Below are 25,414 nucleotides of genomic sequence, written 5' to 3'. Positions count from 1 at the left end.
AAAGAATAAAAATAAATTGCAATGGGTCCAAAAAGCTTCAGAATTCCTTGACCATTTCAGTCTTTTCTCCTCCTCCATTAAGATCTGAGAGTAAAAAGAGGAGGAGATAGGCGGGGACAGGTCTTACTGCTGCTTCAGTGCACTTCTGGGAGCCCGGTACCATGAAAGAACAGATGGGTAGGAGCCCCCTTGGACGCATAATGAATTCTGTGTAGGCAAAGAAACCCTCAAAATTAATGACACTGTGCTGTGTTCCCTGACTATCAGCATCCTGTTCTGAAAGTCAAGAAACCTGGCAGAGGAAGAAATCTGAATCACAACTAACAGTAATGAGGTGTGACAACACAGCCATCAAGCTCTTACTCTGAATTTATCACGGGCCAAACCGCAACTCCCAAAACAGCTTTGGACAGCAAGCGCCTCCAAAGTGTGCATGACCCCAGTTTCCATGGAAAGCGCGTGTAAAAAGCTTCCATGGGGCTTGAGGATTTCCATCTGGCTTGTCCGTGGAGCTGGTTCAGTTAAGGCTTCAAGAAGCAGAGGAGTGGGTTACCTGTGGTGCCCCCTTCGAGTCCTGCGCCATAGGCGGACACCAGGGCAGGGTTCCCCGCTTGTCCGGGCTCCCCAACGCGCACTTTGAAGGGGCTTCCAACCACGTGGCTCCCATTGAACTTGACATCGATGGTGTGAACACCATTCTCATGAGGGATGAAGCGAACAGCGTACTTATCTAGAAGAATGAGCAAAGGCACAGGGTGAAATCAGGCAAATGGACACCCCCGAGTTCAGTGAGGACAAAGGATGGAGGCCAACCCGAGATGGCCCATTTAAAATCAACAGTTCTACAGGGAGCCTGGCACTCAGCATCCTGGATTTCAGAACCAGACGGACCCCCCTGGGTATCCCTCATCAGCCCCAAGGAAAACACATCCACATCGCAAATCCTATAAACACAGGACAAGACTCTGACCCCTGCCTCAGAAGACCCCTTCCTTTCTTTAGAAAACCTCACTTTTTGAATGTGAAATTCCGTGAGTGCTGTTACTAATCCTGTCACGAGATGAATCTCATTTCACCAAAATTAAATGATGTTTTTCCACTAAAATGATGATACAAGTTGAAGACACATCACTCTGAAATTGGAAGACCTCACCACTTAAGGCTCCACAGTGGCCTACTCAGCTGAACTCTAGGTTACTACCCTTTACTTCATTCACCCATTGCGGGGGTTCAGTTTTTTTTAAATGTTGGGAGATGGCCATTCTAACTACTGTTGAAAGTCTCTGTTTTGGGAAGGCATAACAAGAATTTAAAAAGAATATATATGAAGGGAAAAAAGAAGACCTTGCTTCTTCTACATTTCTCTATGTGGCCAGTTGAAGGGGAAAAATGGTTCCAACTGGCATTAATGCTCCTTAATTAAGCTCAAAGCTAGGAACTGCCCCACAGGGCAGGTTTTTGGCTGTGCGTTTGGGTCACAGCATGTAGCAAGGTAATCTGTTAACTGAAATGGGCACCTAGAACATCTACTCATTGTGCACCACCTGACCACCACTTCCTCCTTGAAGCCCTCCTGCCCGGGGTGCAGAGCCTGTTCTCCTCCTGCCTCTCCAGGTAGTTTCTCAGTCTCTCCCTGGCTCCTAGGACTCTTCATCCCTCTCAGAATTTGTGTTCCCCAAAGCTCTTCTCCCTGCCTCTGGAGGTCTCCACAGAGGTGCATCTCCATGGAGCTGTGCACCCTACATCCTTTGGCACTGAACATCCCCCAACAGTCCCCTAGCTAGGTCCCCATCTGCCTCCCTGAGAGCCAATGTGCTTTAGGGGAAGCCGGCTCTACCGCCACATCCAAGTGTAGTCCCTGAGTGGATCAGGGAAAAATCCTTCGCTAAGCCTTCGTCAATGAACACAGGGCACTTCTTTAGCCACAGGCAATGACTCAGCAGTGGGCATGTGTCCAGGTCAGTGAGATGGGAAGGGAGATGTGCTGGAGACTTCTGGGAAAAGGAGCCTCTCGACTTCTAAGAATCCTGAGAGGATTCTTTTTTTTTTTTTTTTTTTTTTTGAGACGGAGTCTCGCTCTGTCACCCAGGCTGGAGTGCAGTGGCCGGATCTCGGCTCACTGCAAGCTCCGCCTCCCGGGTTCACGCCATTCTCCTGCCTCAGCCTCCCGAGTAGCTGGGACTATAGGCGCCCGCCACCTCGCCCGGCTAGTTTTTTGTATTTTTTTAGTAGAGACGGGGTTTCACCGTGTTAGCCAGGATGGTCTCGATCTCCTGACCTCGTGATCCGCCTGTCTCGGCCTCCCAAAGTGCTGGGATTACAGGCGTGAGCCTGAGAGGATTCTTAACTGATGTGGCGTGAAGGTGGGACATCTGGTGCTGCTGGAGCCATCCTGCCACCAAGAGGAAGGCCAGCCTCAGAACCAGGCCCACAAAGCAGAACATCAGAGATATTTGAGGCCTTGCAGGGCCCAGCTCAATGACCAAATCAAATCGCTGAAACCCATCTTGGATCTCTTGAACTTTCCAGTTATGCAACTCACTGGGCCCCTTTATTGTGTGAGTTGGCTTGAGCTGGGCATCTTGTAATTTGCAATCAATAGTAACTGTGTCATGCTAATGATCTCATACATCTGTAGGGGTTCAAATCCTGCCTGGGGTGGAGCCAGCTTCTCCTGAAGCACATTGGCTTTAAGAGAAGAGGGAGGGTACCCAGTGAGGGACTGTTGGGGCTGAGGCCACCAAACCTCACAGTGATCTAGTAAACATCTCCATGTGGGTATCGGGGATCCTTCAAAACCCCTCAAAGCAAAATATTAAACCCTTTAAGGCCCTGACCAATCCTCACCCACCCTCTGCCTGGCTGGCCCTAGTTCTGACAACTGTACTGTCATCTGCCGCCCAATCACTAAGCTACACGGAACATTTTGGAATGGGTTCTCTCTCTCATTCTCTATGGCTACCATAGCGCTCTGGCCTTCTCCATTTCCAGTGCTGCTGCTTTCTCAAATGGACCACTCTGGGAGCACCAGCTCGCCACCTGGCCTTTCGGGCTAAAACCGGGATCTGACCCCATCCTTCACACTTGTTCCTCCTGAGGCTCCCCACTGCCCTTTCTGACTACTGGGAAACATAGATCTCAATGTTCACACAGAGCCTACATTTCTTTTTCTTTCTTTTTGAGACAGGGTCTTGCTGCATTACCCAGGCTAGAGTACAGTGGCATGACACAGCTCACAGCAGTCTCGACCTCCTGGGCATAAGCAATCCTCCCACCTCATCCCTCACAAGTAGACTACAGGTATGTGCCACCGTGCCTGGCTAATTTTTTTTTTTTTTTTTTTTTGAGACAGAGTCTCGCTCTGTCGGAGTGCAGTGACGCGATCTCGGCTCACTGCAAGCTCTGCCTCCCGGGTTCATGCCATTCTCCTGCCTCAGCCTCCTGAGTAGCTGGGACTACAGGCACCCACCACCGCGCCCGGCTAATTTTTTGTATTTTTAGTAGAGACGGGGTTTCACCGTGGTCTCGATCTCCTGACCTTGTGATCCGCCCACCTTGGCCTCCCAAAGTGCTGGGATTACAGGCGTGAGCCACCGCGCCCGGCTGGCTAATTTTTTTTTACTTCATTTTTGTAGAGAAGGGGTCTCACTATGCTGCCCAGGCTGGTCCCAAACTCCTGGGCTCAACTGATCCTCCCAAAGTGCTGGGATTACAGATGTGAGCCACCATGCCTGGTCAGAGCCTAGATTTCCAACTACACTATACAAATATAGCCAGGCACACAACAAATGCCCTATAAGGCAGTGATCATAGGTCTCCCCCTCATACATCAAGGCCCACACCAAATGTCACCTCCTCTGAGAAGCCCTCCTGAACTCACCAAGGCAGAAACTATTTCTCTCTCCTGCTCTGACCATCTTTACCATTTGCTTCTCAGTTCTCCTGTGGTAATGGCGATCATCTGGGGTCATCATCTGCTTTTTGGCCAGGACTTCATAAACTGTGAGCAACTCTTTGAGCCCTATACCTTCCTTCAAGTTTCTGACACTTAATAAATGTATTATGTTCACCGGTAACACTGTCTCTTTAAAGTTGATTAAATCCATATACCAAGGAACCAAGCAAGAAAAATCTTAGGACATTAGGGCCTAGAGACCCAGATTTTCTTTTTTAATTTATAGAACATTAACCTACCTTTCCCTTAGAGTAAAGTGAGATCAAAGTATGCTTACTCACGTCATAAGGTCAACGATATAATAAAAATCTATAAGATGTTGTTACAATATGTAAGAAAAATCATGATGAATGTCATGCAAAAGGAATCTGAAAAACTAACAGAAAACAAAGCAGCATTTGTTTTTGTGTTGTGTGTGTATGCTTCTTCTTGTTGTTGTTTTTTGTTTTTTTTTTGAGACAGGGTCTCGCTCTGTCGCCCAGGCTGGAGTTCAGCGGCACAATCATAGCTCACGGCAGCCTTGGCCTCCCAGGTTAGGGCATTGCACCCTGCCCAGCATTTGTTTAAAAAAGAAAGAAAGAATGAGAATTCTCTCCCAGGGTAAAGGGTCTGCCTATTCCTGGTACAGGTTTAAACGCTAATTTATAAACAACATCTGGCAATAGCAAAGGGAATCCACTACTCACTGGCAGTAATGAAACCGATCAGCCCTCCTTTGGGACGCACATTTACAAGAACATTCTGCTGGAAAGTGCTGGTGCTAGGACCCCCCAGCAGGCCTCCTGCTCACCTGGCTCCAGCTCAGACACGTGGCACTCCTCCACGGCTCCAGAGGGGCTGTGCACCTTTGCATCAATCTTGCCTTTTGCGCCATTCAACCTTATAGCAAAGGATGCTGGCTGGTTAACTTTTAATCCCGATTCCTGAGAATTTAATACATTAGACAGGTTATGGCCCTCAGCGTTCCTGTTCAGTGGCACACACTGACCCTACCCAAAACTCTGGGTGACAGTTCTCATGCAAATAGGCCCAGAATGTTTTTCTATATAACATATGACAACAAAAGAGCAGGTGAGCCATTCTGCATTTTTAACGTAAGACAGCAGAGACGTGCATCTGCATGGTCTCCTATGCAAACCATCTTGATACAGCCTGGAAGAGATGATTTCTAGGTTTGGATACTTGAGACATCCTGGTCAAAAGGACTATCATCTCAGCATTCAAAATAATACCTATGCAGGCCAGAAAACCCAGTATGTTCCAGGTCAAAAAAGTATCCTCTTTTAGGAGGATACTGGCAGCTAACAAAGTCATGCACTCACGAACACAAACACAGTTTTATGTTATGCTGTTTGTTATCTCAAGGGCAGACCTGGAGGAACATATTATAAAGGGCCACATGTGCAAAGAAGGCGGTACTCCATAGCAGTTACAAATCAGCCCTGGATTTCCTACCATTTCCTAGCTATATATCCAGGTTGCCAAACCTCTTCGAGTCTTGGTTTCCTCATCTGTAAAATGGGCATAATAACGATCCATCTCGAGGGCTACTATAAAGATCAAATTAAGCTGTGCATGCAAAACATTCAGCACAGGGCCTAGCCCATATACAGAGAGGCTTGAAAACATAAGCTTATTAAATATTAATATGCATTTAGAGGTTGTATCCCCACAAGAAGTCATAGAAAGACATAGCTTTTGCTCTTCTCTGGATCAGTTTCACTCCCCATACTTTGTCTTGGAAACTATCTCCTCTTCTGGGAGGAGGGGATCAGAAGTTCAGATGGTTAAGAACAAAGCTGAGCAACAACATTGGAGATATTTTAAGACTGGCCAATCCCAAACAGCAGCATTTTACAAGTCAGTAATTTTGATTTAGACTTGGTCGGACAGCCACTCCTCAGGCAATAACTCTAAAGCAGCATGGTTCATGCTTTATGTGTAAGCAAACCATCTGGGGATCTTATTAAAACGCAGATTCTGATCCAGTGGGTCTGGGACTGAAGTTATCAGGTGATGCTGAGGTCCAAGAACTGGTCCAAGAACCACATCTTCATGGCAAGGTCCCAAAGCTGCACTGGCTAATTTGGTAGTCACCAGCCACATGTGGCCATATATACATATATTTCAATTTAATGCACTTAAATAAAACTAAACGTCCAGCTCCTTGGTTCCTCTGGCCACATTTCAGATGTTCAATGGTCGCATGTGGTTAGTGGCTATCATGCTGCACAGCATAAACTTGGAGCATTTTGATCACGGCAGAACCTACTATTGGACTGTGCTGCCCTAAGGGATAGAGACTGAGGAAGGTGGATGGAACACAGAATTAGAAAGTCTTTGATCACCAGATCACTCCCATCCCACCCCCACCCCAAATGCCAGCCTACTCCCATTTCCTAGAAAGTCTCAAAAGCAAGACAAAATGATACATGCCAGTCTTTGCTAACCAGCCCCAGATGTTGCTGCGTGGGCCTCTGCGAAATCTCTGATCAATAATTTCCATATCACTCGGCATCAAATGACCCGGGAAGAACAGGGGGCGTGCTGATGAACACGCCCCTCCTGCGGCAGCAGCTGGTTACAAAAGCTTGAGAAACAGCCTGCTGTGTACTTACTGAAACATTTATGACCCAGCTATGACGAGAGGACTCTACAGAAAAGCTTCCTGGAGAGGATTTTTCCAAACCAGCTCCTTTTAGACAGCATAATTTACATTACCTGATTCCGCTTGCCACTAAATCCTCAAGAGGGAGATAAATGCCTCGGAAGATTCGAAAGAAATCTTCGAGATGCATGAGGGCAGCTCCTGCCCTCAACAAGTGCTGGGTTTATCTCCCTCTGTAGGTTTCAGTTAAGTTGGTCACAAAAGACACTTCTGTTAAGAAGCCTTTAAATGAAACACAAGAAAAACATCTACACCACAGTAACCAGTTAGTACCCTTGGTATTCTCTGGATGAGGCCGCTTCAATGTGTGGACTGAGTCTGGTCTGGGTTCTGTTTACGTCCCTAAATGAAAGACTAACGTTTGGAACTACTGGAGGTATCCCAGTTCCCCTCAGAGTAAGATTAGAATCTCAAATATAAACCAAGTGTAGAGAACTAGAGCCAATCATATCACTGATCTTAGACATCAGATTGGATTTTAATGAATCCAATATTTTCAAGAACTGGGGGCAGCTCAAGGCTATTTAGAAACTCTTACCCAGAAATCATACTTTGGGATTTCAGTGTTATTTCACAACTTAATTGCTACTCCCAATTCAGACACCTAATTATTTTTCAGTGTCCTGGGCAAAAACCCAGAGGCATCCCTGATGGTTCTTCGTTTGGCTGAAGGTGCTAGTGCAACCTTGAATTAAGTGACCTGTTTAGGACGATGAGAAACGTTGCATCTCCTGGTATCCTAATGGGATGGACTATGCAACCGTGTGCCACAACGACAGGTGGGGGTTAGAGAGGTTGTAGTTAAGGGCACAGGTTCTGGCCGGGCACAGTGGCTCATGCCTGTAATCCCAGCACTTTGGGAGGTTGAGGGGGGTGGGGCGGATCACCTCAGGTCAGGAGTTTGAGACCAGCCTGGCCCACATGGCGAAACCCCATCTCTAAGAAAAACACAAAAATTAGCTGAGTGTGATGGTGCACGCCTGGAGTCTCAGCTACTCAGGAGGCTGAGGCAGAAGAATCACTTGAACCTGGAAGGCAGAGGTTTCAGTGAGCCAAGATCATGCCACTGCACTCTAGCCTGGATGACAGAGTGAGACTCTGTCTCAACAACAATAACAAACAAAAATACAGGTTCTGGAGCCACACTGCCTCTGCTCTGCCTCATACTAGCGGTTCCCAGTGGACAAAACCTCCTTGTACCTCTGTTTTTCCGTCATTAAAATGGGGTCAAGAGAACCTACTTGTCAGGCTATTGCAAGGATTTCCTGAGGTAACACTGATAAAGCTCTTAACATAGTTCCCTGCACACTTATTATAAATGAATCATAATAAATTGCAACTGTCTTTCTTGAGGAAGGGCAGCCAACAGCAGCAGGCTAAAACATCACTGCACTGTTTTTTTTGTGTTGGTTTTGTTTTGAAAGCCCTTGTTATCCCTTAACCAATTATGAACAGGCTTCCTTTGTTTCTCTTAAATAAACCTTTAAAAACAAACTTGTCCCCAAACATTAAGGTGTGTTGTTGACTGTGGCTCTGTTTTTGCTCGCCCCAAGTGTCATCTGCCCTAAGTGTATGGGGAGTTGATTCTGCCGCAGGAAAGCTCCCCAGTGACTGGGTGACATCTGTGGTCAAAATGTGAGAAGGGGCCTCAGCACCTAAGGGGACATTGAAGCGGCCTCAGGAGTCCAGGGGTCTCACTGGCGGCCTGTGGCCAAGGAGATGGATGCTTCCTTGCATCTCACCTGAAGGCTCATAACAGTGAGGCGGCGGGCGTCGTCAGAGGGCGCGATGACCGGCACCAGGTAGGGGCTGTCCGGAATGTGCTCATCATTGAACTTGATGGACACCTCGTAGTTACCTATGAGGACAGGAAAGTCCCATCATTTCAGAGACTCTGAACCCAGAGTGACCTCTTGCTTCTCACCAAGGGCTAAAATGCCTTCAGAGAGACCCAGCCCTCCTCAATGGCCACAGCTGATTGGTTGAGTGGGAGTTGCCTGGCTGAGGCTGGGCCAATATGATTTCCTTAGTGGGGCAAGACCAGGGACTCTTAACCGGGGCCCACAGGGTCCCCAGATGGCCTGTGTATTGAATTCAGGAGATCCATGGACTTGAATGGGAAAAAAACTACATTTTAATTTTCACCATCCACTAACTGAAATTTACCATGTCCTTTCTTCAGAAATGTTGACAAGAAATCACAACACATTGTAAGTACATATTACTTATATCATCATTAAAAATTATAGATGTTTTTATGTCATTTTACAGTTATTTTGACATATCATTTTCACTTATTACTTTGCTACTTTGATGACAGTTAATATATTGTCACCAAATCTTATGATTTAATGTATTAATGAAGATATGCATGTTTCTATGTTGCATATTTGTTCTTATAAGATTTTGGTAACTGTATTTAGTATCATTGATTTCCTTTATAATGTGACATATTTCATTTTATGTGTTTTAAAACATTATCCCAAGAACAGTCCCCATAGGCTTCGCCAGATGGCAAGAGTTAATGGCACACAAAAGGTTAAGAACTCCTGACAGAGGGAGCTCAGATGCCAAGGTCACTCTTCTGGGGCAGCCAGCCAAGGTAGCCATGGGTGGGCAAACAAAGGCCGGTCGGTGGAAAGAATGGAGCAATTGAATGAAAGCAAGAAGCAGAGAGGCTAATGGAGAAAGACAAGAGGCAACCAGAACAAGCGTTCCCACCCTTAGGAGGTCTGGCCATGTATCTTGCAACTGGATTTCTAGGAGGCTCTCCCATGTGCCCATACACATAGAATCCCCATTGACTTCAGCAAACTTCATGGATTTCTGTTCCTTGCAACCTAACCATGTTCAAACAAGGAAAATGTCCTCTTGTGAACCCTGAATACATACCAGGCTCTTGGGCAATATAAGACACACCGCACGACCCATTTTTATGGTCATCGAATGTAATCTCAGCCTTACTGGGGCCCTCAACAGCGATGGAGAGGCCTCCAGCACCTGCTTCCCGGGTCCAAATGCTGAACTCAGCTGAGAGCAAAGAGACACCTGGTTAGTGACTGAGCCCCACAGAGCCCCTGCCCCTCTTCTATTCTTGTTCAAACCTGCAGCACTAGGTTTCGTTTGTTGCTAGCCCTTTTCTCTTTCTCTCACCCCAAGGAGAAACCAAGCAAGGGCCATCATTGAAGTTTCCTAAGCATCACTAGCGATATCTAAATTCATAGGACATCTGGAGTACTCTTGAAGACATCTTAACAGGCTGGGCGCAGTGACTCATGCCTGTAATCCCAGCACTTTGGGAGGCCAAGGCAGGAGGGTCACAGGAGCCCAGGAGTTTAAGACCAGCCTGAGTAAGATAGTGGAACCTCATCTCTAACAAAAAAAGGAAAGAAAAAAAATATTAAATAAAAATTTTAAAAAATGTGAATACACCCTAACCAAGCCAGAAAAAGATGAGAATGTTCCATTTTTTCCCCACAGATCTTCCCACCAGCAGCAACCTTAGGAAAGGATGCTTATAGTCAGTTTTGTAGCTTTCTAGTGTGTTCCACAGAACATCAGCCCTGAAAGATGCTCTGGAAACGGTATTACTCTGCTCCCCAATTAGAGACTCAGATGCACACTAGTAAGTTACAGGCACCAACGAGGCTCCCAGTAAGAAACTTGTTTGGCTTTACGTGAGTACACAAAGTGTGCCAGACTTAGTCACAAATGCCTTGTTTTAAAGAATGCCCCTTAATGTCACCTATCAGAAGTCTTCTCTTTCAAATAGGGCAAAAAAGTATGTGGGTGCCCACACTGCCTGGGTTCAACTCATATTCTTCCCAGGTGAAAATCCTGCCCGGAATGCTCACCTGGGACTCCCGCTTCTCCTCTCTCCAGGCCAGGGCCTCCTGCCCGCACCTTGTGGGCACCTCCTTCACCAAGTGGCCCCACGGTGAACTGGAAGGGGCTGCCAGTGACGTGCTGCCCGCGGTACTTGACGCTGACCGTGTGCATGCCCATCTCCTGGGGCACAAACCGGACGCAGTGCGAGTTCTTCCCCATGGGTACAATCTCCGCTTCAGTCACACGGCCAGAGGGGCTGGTGACGTGGGCCGACATATCACTGCTGTTGATTTCTGAAAGCGGGAGGGAGGTTGGGGGAGAGAAGAGGGTTAGGGCAAGGGCCTGAGACGGGGCAGGACATGCAGGGCAAGCAGCCGAGAGCAAGGTGTACGCAGCCCAGTGGACATGGGGTGCCCAGATTTCCTTCCCTTCAGGCTGGGTGCCTGCCCTCCTGTGGCCAGCATGGAGTGGGCAGGGACCTTCAGGCCACCCATGCTAGGGGCACTGAGACTTCTTGCCAAAGGTGACGTGGTCATCCATCATGCATAGATGGGCTCCTTTCCACAGGTAGGGAAGGGTAGAAAACAAGAGCCGTCATCCCTTACTGTCAAGAAGCTTTGGCATTTCTATTAGGCAACAAGACAAAGTTAGAGAAAAAGGTGAACATTCGTCAGTCCCAATGGCAAAAGGGAAACCATGCGTGAGCAAAGCTTTGAGCAAACCAAAGACCAGGGGCTATACTTTCAGAAAAGCAATGTCTCGGGTCACCAGCGCTAGGACACAAGACCACATCACTCTACGTGAGCTGCTCACGTCATGCCAACAACTGTGCCTGTACTGCCGTGGTGAGGCCAGGTGGCCGCAGGCGGGGCACGGAGCACTGCCATCACCTAGAGCCAGTATGAAACTGCACCCTCCAGCCCCACAGGATCTGGGCAGAGCAGTTCATGACTCTGACCCCTGAGGACAGAAAAGGGAAGGGAGGTTGAAAAGAGGGTCACCCATGTTATGAACTGAATGTTTGTGTCCCTCCAAAATTCGAATATTGAAACCCTATCCCCAACAATGTGATGGGATTAAGAGGTGGGGCCTTGGGGAGGCAATAAGGATTAGATAAGGTCAGGAAAATGGAGTGACCCTGTGATGAGATCAGTGGCCTTATAAGAGTCTCAGACAGCTTGCTCCCGCTGCTCTCCAGCGTGTGATGATACAAGGGGACGCTGTCAGTCTTCAACCTGGAAGAGGGCCCTCACCACAATCTGGCCATGCTAGTACCTGATCTTGGACTTCCGGCCTCCACAACTGTGAGGCATACATTTCTGTTGGTTGTCACCTAGTTCATGTGATTTTGCTAAAGCAGCCCAAACTAACGACGATGCCCTGCAAAACCTGGGTCTGGAGGACATCTGGTTAGTGAGCTGTCCTCCATTAAGGAGGAGGGGATCTCTGAGAGGATCATTTGGGTAATGAGGGGAAAACTGAGCCTCACCCAGAGTCATCTGGTACTAAGTAACTAAAAGAATAACAAAAAGAGACTTAAGAGAAAGGGTAAACGTCCACGCTGCACAGATACTTGCTAGTTCCTCATGAAACAAATAAGCAGAGAACAGGACAGGTATTTTGCCAAATGAGAAATGTAAAGCAAATGAAAAGAAAACACAGTACATATAACTAGTAATTGAAGATATGAAACTGAATACTGGACACCATATTTTTCCATCAGGTTGGCCAAAGTGAGAAGAGACAGCCCCAGTGCTGGTAGGGGAGTATGCAGAAATGTAGAGGGCGGTCTGCCAAGGTGTGGCAGCGTCTGAAATGCACCAGCCCAGCCCACTCCTGGGCATCCGGCCCACAGCCTGAGCACAGGGTGGCAAATGTCAGAGCAGCCCTGATGATAGGAGCTGAGGCACAGAGATGAGTAACGAAGGTTGATGCATCTAGACATGAAATGGAATCTCTCTTTTTCTATCACCAACAGTTCCATTGAATGAAATGGCATTTTATCTGGGTCATGAGAGAGATGATGTGGATGTCTATTTTTTGAGGTGGGAAGATGCCCACAAAAACAGTGGATGAGGAGTACACCGATGTGACTGGAAAGTGAGCACACATGGCTGTGAGGACGGAGCAGCCAGGGTCCAACTCTGCACCTAAGATGTGAGCCAGGCTCTCTCTGGGAGGTGACACTTCCTCCCTCCACCTTGAGGCACACAAACTGTTTACGACCAGAAATGATCAGTACAGCTTTTTTTGTTTTGAGAAAGTCTTGCTCTGTCGCCCAGGCTGGAGTGCAGTGGCACAATCTCAGCTCACTGCAACCTCCGCCTCCCAGGTTCACACAATTCTTGTGCCTCAGCCTCCTGAGTAGGTGGGACTACAGGTGCCTGCTGCCACGCCCTGCTAATTTTTGTATTTTTAGAAGAGATATGGTTTTGCCATGTTAGCCAGGCTGCTCTCAAACTCCTGACCTCAGGTGATCTGCCCGCCTTGGCCTCCCAAAGTGCTGGGATTACAGAAGTGAGCCACCACGCCCGGCCCAGTCAAGCTTTTCTTAAGTGATCATGTCTAAACTCTACAGTAATGAGGCTCTGCCACATTCCCATGTGACCCAATGTTGATGTGACTACACAAGAAGAACCCGTTAACTAAAGCCAAGAAGGCGGAGTCGACAGCTCCCTGACACGTTAGGAAGGATGGGAGGTGCAGTGTAGAAAGACAGCCCCCTCTCCAGAGCTTGCAACACAAGCTCCATCTGAAGACGATTTATATTTCCCTTCTCTGTGCAATTCCATAGGACATGTCAACTTCTGGGCAGAGGAGCCTCAAAACTTTCACTCACAGTGACTTCTCTCTGGAAGGATTCTTTATAGAAAGAACTTGGGCCACATTTCAGACAGACTGTGTGACCTGTTGACTGGCTAATTGGGGCCCATGAGGAACGATTCACCGCCAAAGGGCTAGATGTGGCCCAGTGAGATCTGCAGCACAGCCCTCGTTCTAATTTCAGGAAGGAAAGAGAAATACTAGAAGGATGCCGCTGGGCTGCCACCTCTTAAATACTTCCAGACACTGGCATCGGCTGGGCCAGTTCTTTCACTGACATGATTCTGTTTGACAGATAGTAAATCTAAAAATCTGAAAGCATATCTACGTTTCCCCCATGTGACCCAATAAAGTTATTTTTATTTGGAATTGGAAAAAGGTAGCGAGGTAAACAGATTTATTATTCTTGGATGAGCCTCTGTGAAAATAAACATAGAAGAAAATTATGAAATGAAGTGAAATGAAAAGGTCAGCACAGCCGACTTGGATACTGTGTTCTAGGCCATGCCTAAACTTGGTTCCCAAAGGCACCCACTGCCCTGAGGCCTGGAGCCAAGGCTTCCCCGCCCCACTAGTTCCCGACACCCACCTGGGATTTTCAGGTTCAGGTCACAAATGCTCCCGACAGTGGCCACGGACGGGGCCCGACTGGTGCGGGTGATGCTCTCTTTGACTCTTCCCTCACCGCTGATCTTCACGGTAAATGGGCTCCCTGCAAGACCCAAGAAGGCTCCTGTGAGCAGCCCAGAGGCCGAAGCACAGCATTTACAGAAAACCCAAGCATCCCATCTGGAGGGGAACGGAATACACATACCAGGCACGTGCTCATCAGCAAATTTGGTGGAGACGATATAAACCCCAGGCACAGTGGGGAAGTAGGAGACTTTGCAGGTGCCATCTTCCAGGTCCTCTGTCTGGATGTCTACTTTGCTGGGGCCTTCCACTGCCAAGGATATGCCACCATAACCTGCAACACAGCAGCCCCAGGCTGTTCTGACAGCAACTCCTCAGGAAGAGGGAGCCCGATGAATGGAGAAAGGACATCGACCCTTACGCTTCAGTCTATTTCTACATAGCAGAAAGAAAGCAATGGCGGCCTCATTTGCAGAGCCCAGAGGGGGATGAGTAGGTTAAGCGCCCTGAGAAGTCCCATAGTGAAATAACCTGCTGAACCTGGTTTTGACCACAGAACGCTTTCCTCAAGGGTATTTACTAATACCCCATAGATGATGTGCCCTGTGCAAACTGCTGGAGAGGACCTTCTGCCCTCATGCCTCCAAGAACTGCACGTACCACCTCGGGGGTTTATCCACAGCCAGACCTGAGATTCTGAATTTTTAAACAGCCCCTGGCTACCTCAACTAGGTCAGCAGATCTGAAGGTTTAACAGGGAGTATCTCCCAACCAGGACCAGAAATTCTCCAGCCCTCTCCCCTGGGTTAGAATTTGTCTAGAATTCACCAGTGTGGCCATGCCTCAAGAAAGCAGATGACTGGACGCACTGGGGTGTGGCGAGCTTAGAAGAGACACAATCTAACTCAAACCATCTCAAAGAGAGAAGAGAAAGAGATGCCTCATTTCCACAAAAGCTCTGCTCAGATGACCATGGTCTTGGCCAGCCAACCCAACATTCTTTGCTTGGAGAGACGCTGGGAAGCTGAGAACAAGGGTGGGAGAACAGATGAGAAAACAGGGGTTTGCGAGGTGTTATGGCTCTGGGTTCAGATCCTAGGGCAGAGGGGGCTGTAAGCCCTGTGAGCCTCAGTTTCATCATCTAAAAAACAAAGACAATCCTATTTTTGCCAATGGTCATGAGGCATAAAAGAAAATGCAGGCAGAAGGACCTATAGCTTGAAGGATGCTCAGGAAGGAAAAGGAGTTGGTAGGATGAAAAGATGACACTGATTCAGCAAAGTAAGTCTGTTCCCACAAGCTCTGGGCCTCTCCCTTGGGACCACACAGACCTGCATCCCTTGTGTCCACGATGAAGTCAGACATCTCGAAAGTCCGGCCTTCTGACAGGCCGCGGCCATAGACTTTGGCTCGGCGGGCGTCACCGATCTCGGACTGGACCACCATGATGGACACGGGGCTGTTGGCCACGTGGTTGCCATTTTTCTTGATGCTGACCAGGTGTTCACCCACTTCCCGGGGGATGAAGGAGATGCCTGGGCCAGAACACAGATTGAGGTTTGTAAGGGGATGGCGGAGAGGAAGCAGGAGAGACACACTCTCAGAAATAGAAATATGACCTTTTTCCTGACATCCAACAACCCAGAGTGTCGACATCACAATGCACAAATACACTTGGGCATTTATCGTGCGTGTGACCCAGCAGGTTTATCACATCACAATCCATTGTGCTAGATTTCCCAAGAAAGAACTGCAAGAGTTCCCATCTCCCACCCAAGATGTCCTGGCTCCAGCCAGGAAGGGTAGCCTAGCTCACCAATGTGGTTGTTGGGCAGCCTCTTCAGGAGACAGGGCTCATCTCGGCCAGATGGGGCCTTAATGCTGGCCGTCAGGCTGCTGAGGTCAGTCTCACTGATGTCAAGCAGGAAGTCAGCGGCCGAGCCCAACTTCACCTGGGAGCACCGCCTGCTGTCATCTGGGAAACATTCCCCCCAAAAGGACTCCCGTTACTTGTGGTCATCCCGCTTCCCAGAGCTGCCATGCCATATGCCGTTCACAGATGAACAGGCAAGAATTAATTACACGAAGTGAAAAAAAATGAGCCTTGAACACTGAGTAGACCCAACCAATGAAGAATGATGGGATTCATGCCTGCTTGCAGCAAAGACAAGGAGCTGGCAGGACCCGGAGACTTGAGTCCTCATGGACCAGCCTAATCCCAACACTTTGAGAGACTGAGGCAGATGAATCACTTGGGGTCAGGAGTCCAAGACCAGCCTGTCCAACATGGTGAAACTTCATCTCTATTAAAAATACAAAAATAAGCTGGGTGTGGTGGTGGATGCTGTAATCCCAGCTATTCGGGAGGTTGAGGCAGGGGAATCGCTTGAACCCAGGAGGTGGAGGTTGCAGTGAGCCAAGTTTGCACCATGAACTCCATCCTGGGTAACAGAGCAAGACTCCGTCTCAAAAATAAAATAAAATATAGGAATCTTTGGTAGTTGAAGGGACCTCGCACCTGCCTGGCATGGCTGTGGGCATTTCTAGGTAAACAATGACCACATTCCACAGAGTACTATTGGCTGTTTCACAGACAGGTCTAAACACGGTGGGGACACGGGCTCTGCCTTGTGCATTTTCCTTATAACCCACTGAAAGCATAACCTGAACACAGCAAGGTGCGGAGCATGGGTTTTGGAATTTGATAACCTGGATCTGTTTACCCATATGTGAACTCGGCTACACCACTACCTTGCCAAGCCTCAGTTTTCCCATCTGTAAAAGGGATAGCAGAAAATTTATCTAGTAGTGACGCTGAAGGGCATCTCTGAGTTCACGCACTATTGCGGTCAGTATGATTTGAATACTCCATCTGAGAGCTTTCTCTTTGCACACTAGAGTAACACTGGCACAGTAAAAGTGTGCTCCAAATACTAGCTCTTGCTTTTTCCTGGATTATCAGCAAGGGAAGAATTTAGCCAATCCAAAATTGGATTCCATCCCCTGCTCCTCCTCAATGAGTCTCCGTGAAACCTAAACTCAAAGAGATGTCTAGCCTGCCGCCTGTGGTCTGATAAGGAGGGTGGCAGTCAGGGGCAGCCACGCTTCCCATGAGGAAGCCTCCAGAAGTCAGACAACCCTACCTGTGATCTTGGCTGTGAAGGGGCTGCCAGGGATGTGCTTGTCATTGTACTTGACCAGAATGCTGTAGTCGCCTGGCAGAGTGGGCAGGTAGGTCACTGTGCATGTCCCATCTTTATTGTCAATGCAGCTGATTTCTGCTTTTGAGGGGCCCTCAATAGCCAAGTCCAGACCACCTACAAGTGGGAACAGGGATGCAGGGGTGTTAGGGAGAGAGTTTCCTTGTTTTAAGAGTTTCCTTGTAACAACTCATCCAGGGCAGCCCTGATGCTGGGGACAACGGACTGATGCACTCCACGTGAGCTGTGGGCAAAGGGACATCTGTCAGAACAAAGCACTCCATGTGGTAAAAATATCCACTGAGAAGAAACCCCAAATGTCTGAGTTCTTCACTGCAAGTAACCCTGGAGCTCCCTCTACTCTCAGGATGCATGGGATGAGAAAAGGAAGGAGCCGTGCATGTCAATTTCACATAAGAGATGGTGGGCGGTGGAGGGCAGAGGTGTATTGTCCCTTTCTATCAGGCACTGGCTGCCATCATGGAAATTCCATTAGAACCACAGATTTGGGAGTCTCCATGAATACCATGTGAATGGGCACACAGCTTTATCAAAAAGAGCCACTCAGTAAGTCATGTGGTCTTGTGGATACATGTGCAAAAAGAACAAAAACATTACCAACCAAAACATACTTAAATTCCAGACAAGTCACATAAAGTATTTCATAGCATGAATCTGATTTCAATTAGAACACAAAGGACTTCAAAAATGTCTTTCTGGGTAGAAGACAAAGCAGCTCTACAGATTTATATGAGAGAAAAGACAAGACAAATACTACCATTCAATTGTCTCACTTTTAAAAGCCACCCTAGAACCGTGTCCACTTAACCCTCCGAATGGATGGCTGGAGGCATATAAACATGTAAACTACACAGTACCTTCTCCTGCATCCTCTGTGACGATGGTGAAGGTGGCAGTTTTGTTGGCCACTCCATACACGAGGCCTGGACCATATGCAGAAACGCTTCCACTGTTGGGGTAGTTCACATAGAACTGGAGTGGGCTCTCTGGGTTTACAAAGGACACAAACAAAATTGGTGCTCATGAAGGGGTGAATGAAGACCTTGGACAACCGGCAACTTAACACTCACCTCTCTACAGGTCTGGCGCCTCCTAAGCAGAGGCAGAGACAGAAAGAGATGCAGAAACAGAAGGAGATGCAGAGACAGAAAGAGATGCAGATGCACCTCCTGTCCCCCGCCATCCCAGGACATCAGAGAGGGTCTACACAGTATTATTCCTTCAATCACAACATAAGAAAAACAATCCTGGAGGCTGCCACAGATGAGGAAGGGGGCTGAGGTAAGGCAATCCAGCCCAACTGATAAATAAGGAAGAAACTCTTGGGTGGTGAAAGGACCCATGGCTAGAGGGAAGGTGAGTGGAAAGGGCTTTTGGAAGGCCATTTGCCCACGCCATTCAAACTGTAAGGAATCAACCCCACAGTGGTCTTTCCCACCCACCCCGACTGCTAGCCCTACGTAAGCACTTTCATTTCTGCAGTGTTCAGGTGCACATCAGGAAAAGACCTAAGTGTTCACAACAGGGGACTGGTTAAATAAATGCTGATCTACTCATGGGCCATTAAAAAGAGTGAGGAAGACCCATGTTTACTAACTTGAGAAATTATCCATAATATGATGCATTAAAAAGAAAAAAAGCAAGTTGCTATAAACTATGAATACCATTACGCTATTCCTTTAAAAACAAAATAGAACAAAATTATATGTATGTTTGTAGATACAGAGAGAAACATCTAAAAAGATACACAACTTGCACCAGCAGTGGAAGTGGATGGCAGATGTGAGAAACATTTTTTCCTCTCTCTCCATCTGCACTTTAGAATATTTAAATAGAAGTAGATAATACATTTTTGCTTTAAGCCAATATTACATACAGGCAACTAAAGCAAATGCCAATCTCAGAGAAATATTTGCAACTCCTACCACAAAGGGCTAATCTCTCCAATGTTTAAATTGCTCTTAGAAACTATATGACAAAGGCCAATAACCAAACAGAAAAACAGGCCGTGGATCCAAACGTTCAGTTCACAGAAAAAGAAATACAAATAGACATATGGAAAGCTGTGTGGTCTCATTCACAAGAGAAATACAAATAAAGCAACACTGAGATTCTGTTTCTTTCCAACCATCAGGCTGGCAAAGATCCAAAAATGTGATAGCATATTCTACTGGCAAATTTTGTGGAAAAGAAGGTGCTCTCCTCCATGGCTGGAGGGTGTGTGAACTGCAACAGCCCCTCTGAAGGGCAATTTGGCAAGATCTGTCAAATTGTAGATGCCTGCACTGGGGCCCCAGCAATGCCTCCTCTGGTAACTAAATCTCACAGATACATCTTCATGAGTGTGAAGTGACTAGGGGAAAAGTCGATTTGCTGCAGCAAGACTGGGGACAGCAACGGCAGGAAGAACCAAAATCCCTCCAACAGGGAAATGGTCAAATATGTAATGGTTCGTCCACATGAAGGAAGGCTGGAAAGATACTCTCTTATATATCTGTATTTCTATTTGCATGGAGAGTCTTAAAAATACTCTGAAAATGGCCAGGCGTGGTGGCTTATGCCTGTTATCCCAACACTTTAGGAGACCAAGGTGGGAGGAATGCTTGAGGACAGGAGTTCAAGACCAACCTGGACAACATAGTGAGATCCTATCTCCACACACACACACACACACACACACACACACACACACAAAATAAAACTCTAAAACTCTGAAGTCGAACATAAAAAAATTTATGATAGTCTGGTTCAAGGAGAGGGCAGACGGAGGATATGGGTGGGAAGGAAACCTTTCTCCATATAATTTTTATTTTTGAACCATGAGAATGTGTTACCTATTCAAAATACTAAATTAAAAAACAAATATTTAAACAACTACAAAAAGAAAGAAAGAGTGAACCAGTGACACTGTGCTGGTTGGTGGCCCATGGAACTTGGGCCGGATTCCCTTGGAACTTGGGCTGCTGGTCCTCTTCTTCCGCCTCTGACCCTGCCCCAAGTCCCCAGGCCACATAGGGCTCTGCAGGCCAGGCTGGAAAGTCCCTCACTGTGCCTCACATTTTTCTCCCAGCTTGCCCTCTGGCCACACTCGGCGTAGTGACTAAGATAAACAACCACAGACCCAAAGGCCTGCACGGTAACCCAAGACACTGAGCTACATCATCCCTTCTAGAAATCAGCTGGACCTGCTAGGGTCCCAGGCTGTTTGGTTTTGCAGGGTTGCCAATGCTGCATTCCCCAGCCTGCTGCCAAAAGCCACTCCCTACACGGCAGCTGAGGAGCGTCTGTATGCTGCCCAGATGCCCCTAAACGGTGGAGCCCTGCTAGGCCTGCTCAGCTCAACTTACCAGGGATGTGGCTGCCCATGTATTTGATGTGCATCTCGTGGAGCCCAACTTCAGTGGGGGCGTATCTAACAGTCACCGTGCCGTCCTTGTTGTCCACAATCTCAGGTGTGGCCGTCTTCCCAGAAGGCATGTGTACCTCCCCTATGGAGCACAGGGAGACGGTGCAATGAGCCCACCAGCAACCTTCCCCAGAGAAGCAGAGCCCAAGGCACAGACGTATTCAAAATAAAGGTTTCCAGACCCAAGGACATTCATTGCTGCCTAAAACACTCAAGTCCCACAATGGGAAAGACCATTTGCTCTTTTCTTCTTTTTTTCCCAGTTCCATTTGACTTCCACAAAATACAGCAGACAACTCTTAAAGAGTTTTTTACAACTGGCAAAATCAAGCTCAGAAAGGACTTGAGAAGACCGTGAAACCAGCTGGATAGGTAGAGCATCAAACCAAAGAGAAGCAGGCATTGAAAAGAGGCTGAGGGGAGAAAGGAACTCCTGTATGACAGACTCAGTGTCAAAGTCGCATCTGGAAAAGTCAAACAAGAGGAGGCAGGGAAAAGGGGCAAACAGGAACCCGACAGTCATGAGGTATCTAAACACAGCAGTTCTTAACCTAGAGAGAATCATGGGCCCCCTCAAGAAAGTAATGCAAGTTGTCAGTGAGTCACTTCTTCAGAGAAACACACACGTGGCACATTCTGTAGTTTCAGGAGCCCACGGCCCAACGCCCGAGACCAAGAACTCATGACCCGGGGTTAAGGAGCCCAGGTCTGGGAGACAGTGGACACACCTCCCCAGCACCATTCTGGGAAGCTCATGAGAGCAAGTGAGAATGAGACAGCCTTCATGGCAAGTGCTTACCAGTGATTTCTCCTTTCCTGACAGCAAACGGAATGACCAGGTCAAAAGGCTTAAATCCCAGGCCATTCATGTCACTCACTGGGACATAGGCCTCTTCGGTCACCTAAAAACAGAAGGCAGTGGTCACTGGGTAAAGCGGACAACAGCGGGAGCTGGTGAAGCTACAGGGGGTAGAGCTGCTGGGAATTCTGCAAGCCAGTGAGGCCGGGATTTGGGAATGTGGCTGCCCATTGTGGTATGGGCTTTGTCTAAGTGGCTCCAGACCCAGGGTAGAACCTGAGGGACTGGAGAAGTCACGCTGACCAACTGTTAGCAATCACTCAGGAGTCTGTTTGTAAAATTCCCAGCAGCGCCCACAGGAAAGTGGAAAAGTGAGAGACAGCAATGTCTATGAGTCCCAAGAGGCTCCATCTGGAAAGGTTTAGTTGCTTGTGGCCTGGAAAAGAAGGTGCATTTTAAGTGGCAGAGAGTAGCAGTGGGTGGCTTTCCCCCTGAACAGAAACTGAATGTGCAAGTGGCGGCTTTGAGAGGCAGCAGCAGGGCTGCAGACAGCTGTCTGTCTTTCTCTTTAAACACAGAGACAAACTGCACCGAGCGTGATCACAGACACGACGGCTGGCGATTTGTGGAGCACGGATGGTGACGCGAAGGTGATCTTATTACAGAAAAAGCAGGGATCATCGTGATGGGCTGATCAGTGAGGGGCACACCAATGACCAATGACCAGGACACCCACAGGGCTTAAGCAATCCCAGAAGCAGATGGCAGATTTTCTGAAATGAAGGCTGAGTAAACACAGAAACACAAAAAGGAAAAAACCAAAATTGTACCCAGGGCCTGAATCCAGGGGGACATGCATTTACCGGTGCCTCCTCCACGGCTGTGACTTCCCCATCTGTGGCCTGGTCAGTGGCAAATGGAGATTAGTTGGGAACCATACTGGAAGGATACACTCAGTAGACTCTACCACCACAGAGCTGCTTCCCCCACTGCTCCATCTTGAACCGCAGTGAGCTGCTCGCTCTAGCGAAGGACACTTTCTTACTGCCCTTTTGGAAGGCAAGTTGGTGACCTCTCTTTGACTGTCAGATGTGCATGCCCTGTAAGCCCACAACCCCACTTCTGGCAAGCAGACCTACGCTGGCAAGAGGCTCCATAGGTAACTGATGTGTGTAAGGACCTTGACTGGCGCCATCTGTGGTCGTGCAAAACTAAAGCAACCTAACGTCCATCTGGAAGGGGTTGGGTCAAATAAATTCTGGTGAGTCTGTCCAGTGGAACACAGCAGTCAGGTCCAATGAATCAATATGTAAGGGTATCTATGGCACACTGAGGGAAGGAAGCAAGGTGTGAAAGCAATACGTACAGTGTGATCCCAGGCATGAAACTGAGGTGTGTGAAGTGTAAGCAGGTAAAAACTAACACGAGGCATCTCTGCAGCACAGAATTAGGAAAAAGGTCTTTTTTCACTTGATAAATGTCTACTGTGGTTAATTATTTAATTTTTTTTGAGGCAGAGTTTTGCTCTGTCATCCAAGCTGGAGTGCAGTGGTGCAGTCTTAGCTTATTACAGCCTCAACCTTCTGGGCTCAGGCGATCCTCCCACCTCAGCCTCCTGAGTAGCTGGGACTAGAGGTGTGCACCACACCAGGCTAATTTTTTTTTTTGGTAGAGATGGGGGTCTCACTGTGTTGCCCAGGCTGGTCTTAAACTCCTGGGCTCCAGCAATCCTCTCACCTTGGCCTCCCAAAGTGCTGAGATTTCAGACGTGAGCCACCATGCTCAGCAGTTAATGTTTTTAAAGTTTTTTATAAATTCATTTTCAACAAATCTTAGATTTAATGCTCCTGGCTGGGCGTGATGGCTCACACCAGTGTGGGTCTCCTTGAGACATTTGCTATGACTGCAGTGTGGGTCAGTGTCCTTTTTGGCCTCAAACTGATAGTGAGACGCAGGGAATCTACCCAACCAAAGCCAATGAACAGTCAGTCAGTCCATCCAGTTAAGGTTCTCTCCCTGGAATGAGAGAACAAAGACCCAAACCAGGTACTGTAGGTACTGTGGGTGATCGTCCCTTTCTGCCTTCAGCAGTGGTCAGGGGGCAGTGGGTAAACACAAAATATTCTTGCTTTGTGTGTATTCAGGGGCTAGGAGACACTTATTCTTACTGAGTTTGGAAGCCTCCACTTCTGTAACAAGGGTCCTCAATTTTTTTACTCTGACTTTCTCACTTAGACCTTCCCAATATGGTCTTCTCTTACCCCCAACTCATCGCACCAGCAGGCCCATGACCACTGCTCGGTGGTTGGCTGCTTTTCCCTCCTACCTAATTCTAACCAACCAGATAAAACCCAGTATGGGCTAAAAACAGATTCTGAAGACTACAACTGGTACCCTTCTCTGTGAATAATGACATCAACTTCCCAGCTGTATTTCCTTCTTCCTACAGAAGAAAAACACTCTTAAATGAACAATGTCAAAAGTTGACAAGTGTTTACCTACTTGAGACATAAAAGAGCCTCCAGATCTCTGGCACGCTGTTTACGGATAAACAAACATCGATGGAAGGGAACAAAGCTACGACAGAGTATAGACTGTTTGGAAGAAAGTCCCTGAGCTTCTGTTTAGAAAGGAGTCGGCATGCACCTCTCCATTACTGCACAAAATGAAATAATTAGAAGGTGCTTTGTAGGCTGTGAAGAAGGCCAGGTCATTAAAAACATGAAGGGCCTATGAACCTTGTGGTCAAGTGCGGCTGCTGATGGCAGTATCAAAGGACACCAGTGAGGATGACAGCATGGTACTTGGTGTCTGTCTAGAACAAGCATGCTTCATTTGTAAAAAAAAAAAACAAAAAAAAAACAAAAAAAAAAAAAAAAAAAAGGCCCAACGATGCTTGGTTTTGAAGGTTCAGTGAGGTAATGCCCCTGAGGTTTCTAATCCCTTTCCTGGTTGAAGAATATTCACAGGAAGATCTATTATGCAATAACAAAAATAAATAATCAGAGGAAGATCTATAAGTCACTCAGAACTGAAAATGAAAGACCTTGGTCGTTCACTAACCCAGATGTTTGCATAATGGTTTCCTCCTTCTATTCCAGATGTTCCTCGCTGCAAGAGACAAGGTATTTGCCCCTCATACATAAACTGTGAATCTTTCCAAAACACAGGTGGAGGTACTTTGAGTCCTGGGTTATCAGAGTCAAGTCTCCAAACAAAACAGCATCAGGAAGGTCTCTCCTCCAGCCATGGAGAATGGCCATGAAGATGGAAGAAGGAAGAGCTGGCAGGTTAAAAACCTGTCATGTTTTATGTAGAAACATTTTCGTAAAGGTGTGTTTTTCTGAGGAGTTATCTTTCAAAACGCCTCAGCTTAGGCCAGGATACTGCCCAAGTTCCTTATTATGATAGACACCTTGGTGGTCAGTAAGATTCCCTAAAAAGCCTTAGAGCCAAAGGGTTTCTGAGTTTCTAGAGATTACTCTGGGACTCTACAAGGTCACAACGGCTTAACAAAATTTCCAAAGGGGAAAAAAAAGTGGAAGAGGATATCCTGGTCAAGGTTCAACAAATGGCAGCTGTTACAGTTTCCACCAATAACAGCATGCTCTGGAGAAGGAATTTCTCTTACCATGACAGTGAAGGGGCTGTTAGGAATATCAACACCACCGAAGCGCACATAGATCACATATGTGCCTGGCTTGGCAGCTGTGTAGAAGATGTCATAGGTTCCATCTTCATTCTCGATGACATCGGCCTCGGCCTCAGTGCCATCTGGGGTCAGAACCGTGCAGGTCACTTTCCCCTTCCCGGCAGTCTTGGCATCAACCACAAAGCCTACTTCTTCGCCAGTTTTCACAGTGGAGGCGATTCCAGGACCTGGAGAAGAGTTCAGGGGAAGAGAATGGAAGTATGGACACACGTCCTGGAGGCCCAAGAACAAATCACACCCATCCATGCTGTCTGTGCCTGTAAATGTTAGGCCTTCAACTGCTGCCATTCAGAGGGATATCCCAAAGATCCCCAATCAGATGTTGCTCAAAGGGTTACTTCATCAATTATTTACTAAACAAGGAGCATC

At 47.5% G+C, this 25,414-nt stretch overlaps 1 protein-coding gene across 4 annotated transcripts in view; it reads right to left on the bottom strand.

Moving 5' to 3' along the window:
- The window catches only part of FLNB (filamin B), a 167,146-nt gene that overhangs the window by 8,374 nt on the left and 133,358 nt on the right, over positions 1 to 25,414 (bottom strand). For 2 of the 4 annotated variants that reach the window (XM_005547469.4, XM_005547470.4), the window contains 15 exons: positions 24,965 to 25,212; positions 22,164 to 22,235; positions 21,334 to 21,436; positions 20,476 to 20,616; positions 17,986 to 18,114; positions 17,051 to 17,224; positions 15,724 to 15,882; positions 15,239 to 15,442; positions 14,089 to 14,241; positions 13,864 to 13,986; positions 10,478 to 10,744; positions 9,516 to 9,653; positions 8,366 to 8,481; positions 4,746 to 4,878; positions 554 to 730 (listed from right to left, as the gene is read on the bottom strand). In XM_005547469.4, the coding sequence (XP_005547526.3) occupies positions 554 to 730; positions 4,746 to 4,878; positions 8,366 to 8,481; positions 9,516 to 9,653; positions 10,478 to 10,744; positions 13,864 to 13,986; positions 14,089 to 14,241; positions 15,239 to 15,442; positions 15,724 to 15,882; positions 17,051 to 17,224; positions 17,986 to 18,114; positions 20,476 to 20,616; positions 21,334 to 21,436; positions 22,164 to 22,235; positions 24,965 to 25,212 (2,337 nt within the window). The remainder of the gene's footprint in view (positions 1 to 553; positions 731 to 4,745; positions 4,879 to 8,365; positions 8,482 to 9,515; positions 9,654 to 10,477; positions 10,745 to 13,863; positions 13,987 to 14,088; positions 14,242 to 15,238; positions 15,443 to 15,723; positions 15,883 to 17,050; positions 17,225 to 17,985; positions 18,115 to 20,475; positions 20,617 to 21,333; positions 21,437 to 22,163; positions 22,236 to 24,964; positions 25,213 to 25,414) is intronic. The other 2 variants (XM_005547471.4, XM_005547472.4) reach the window with 2 other exon arrangements.

This window comes from Macaca fascicularis, chromosome 2 (genome assembly GCF_037993035.2).
Source record: "Macaca fascicularis isolate 582-1 chromosome 2, T2T-MFA8v1.1".
Taxonomy (NCBI): domain Eukaryota; kingdom Metazoa; phylum Chordata; class Mammalia; order Primates; family Cercopithecidae; genus Macaca; species Macaca fascicularis.
The sequence above is the reverse complement of the archived record's forward strand: the minus strand, read 5'-3'. Positions and strand labels throughout refer to the sequence as shown.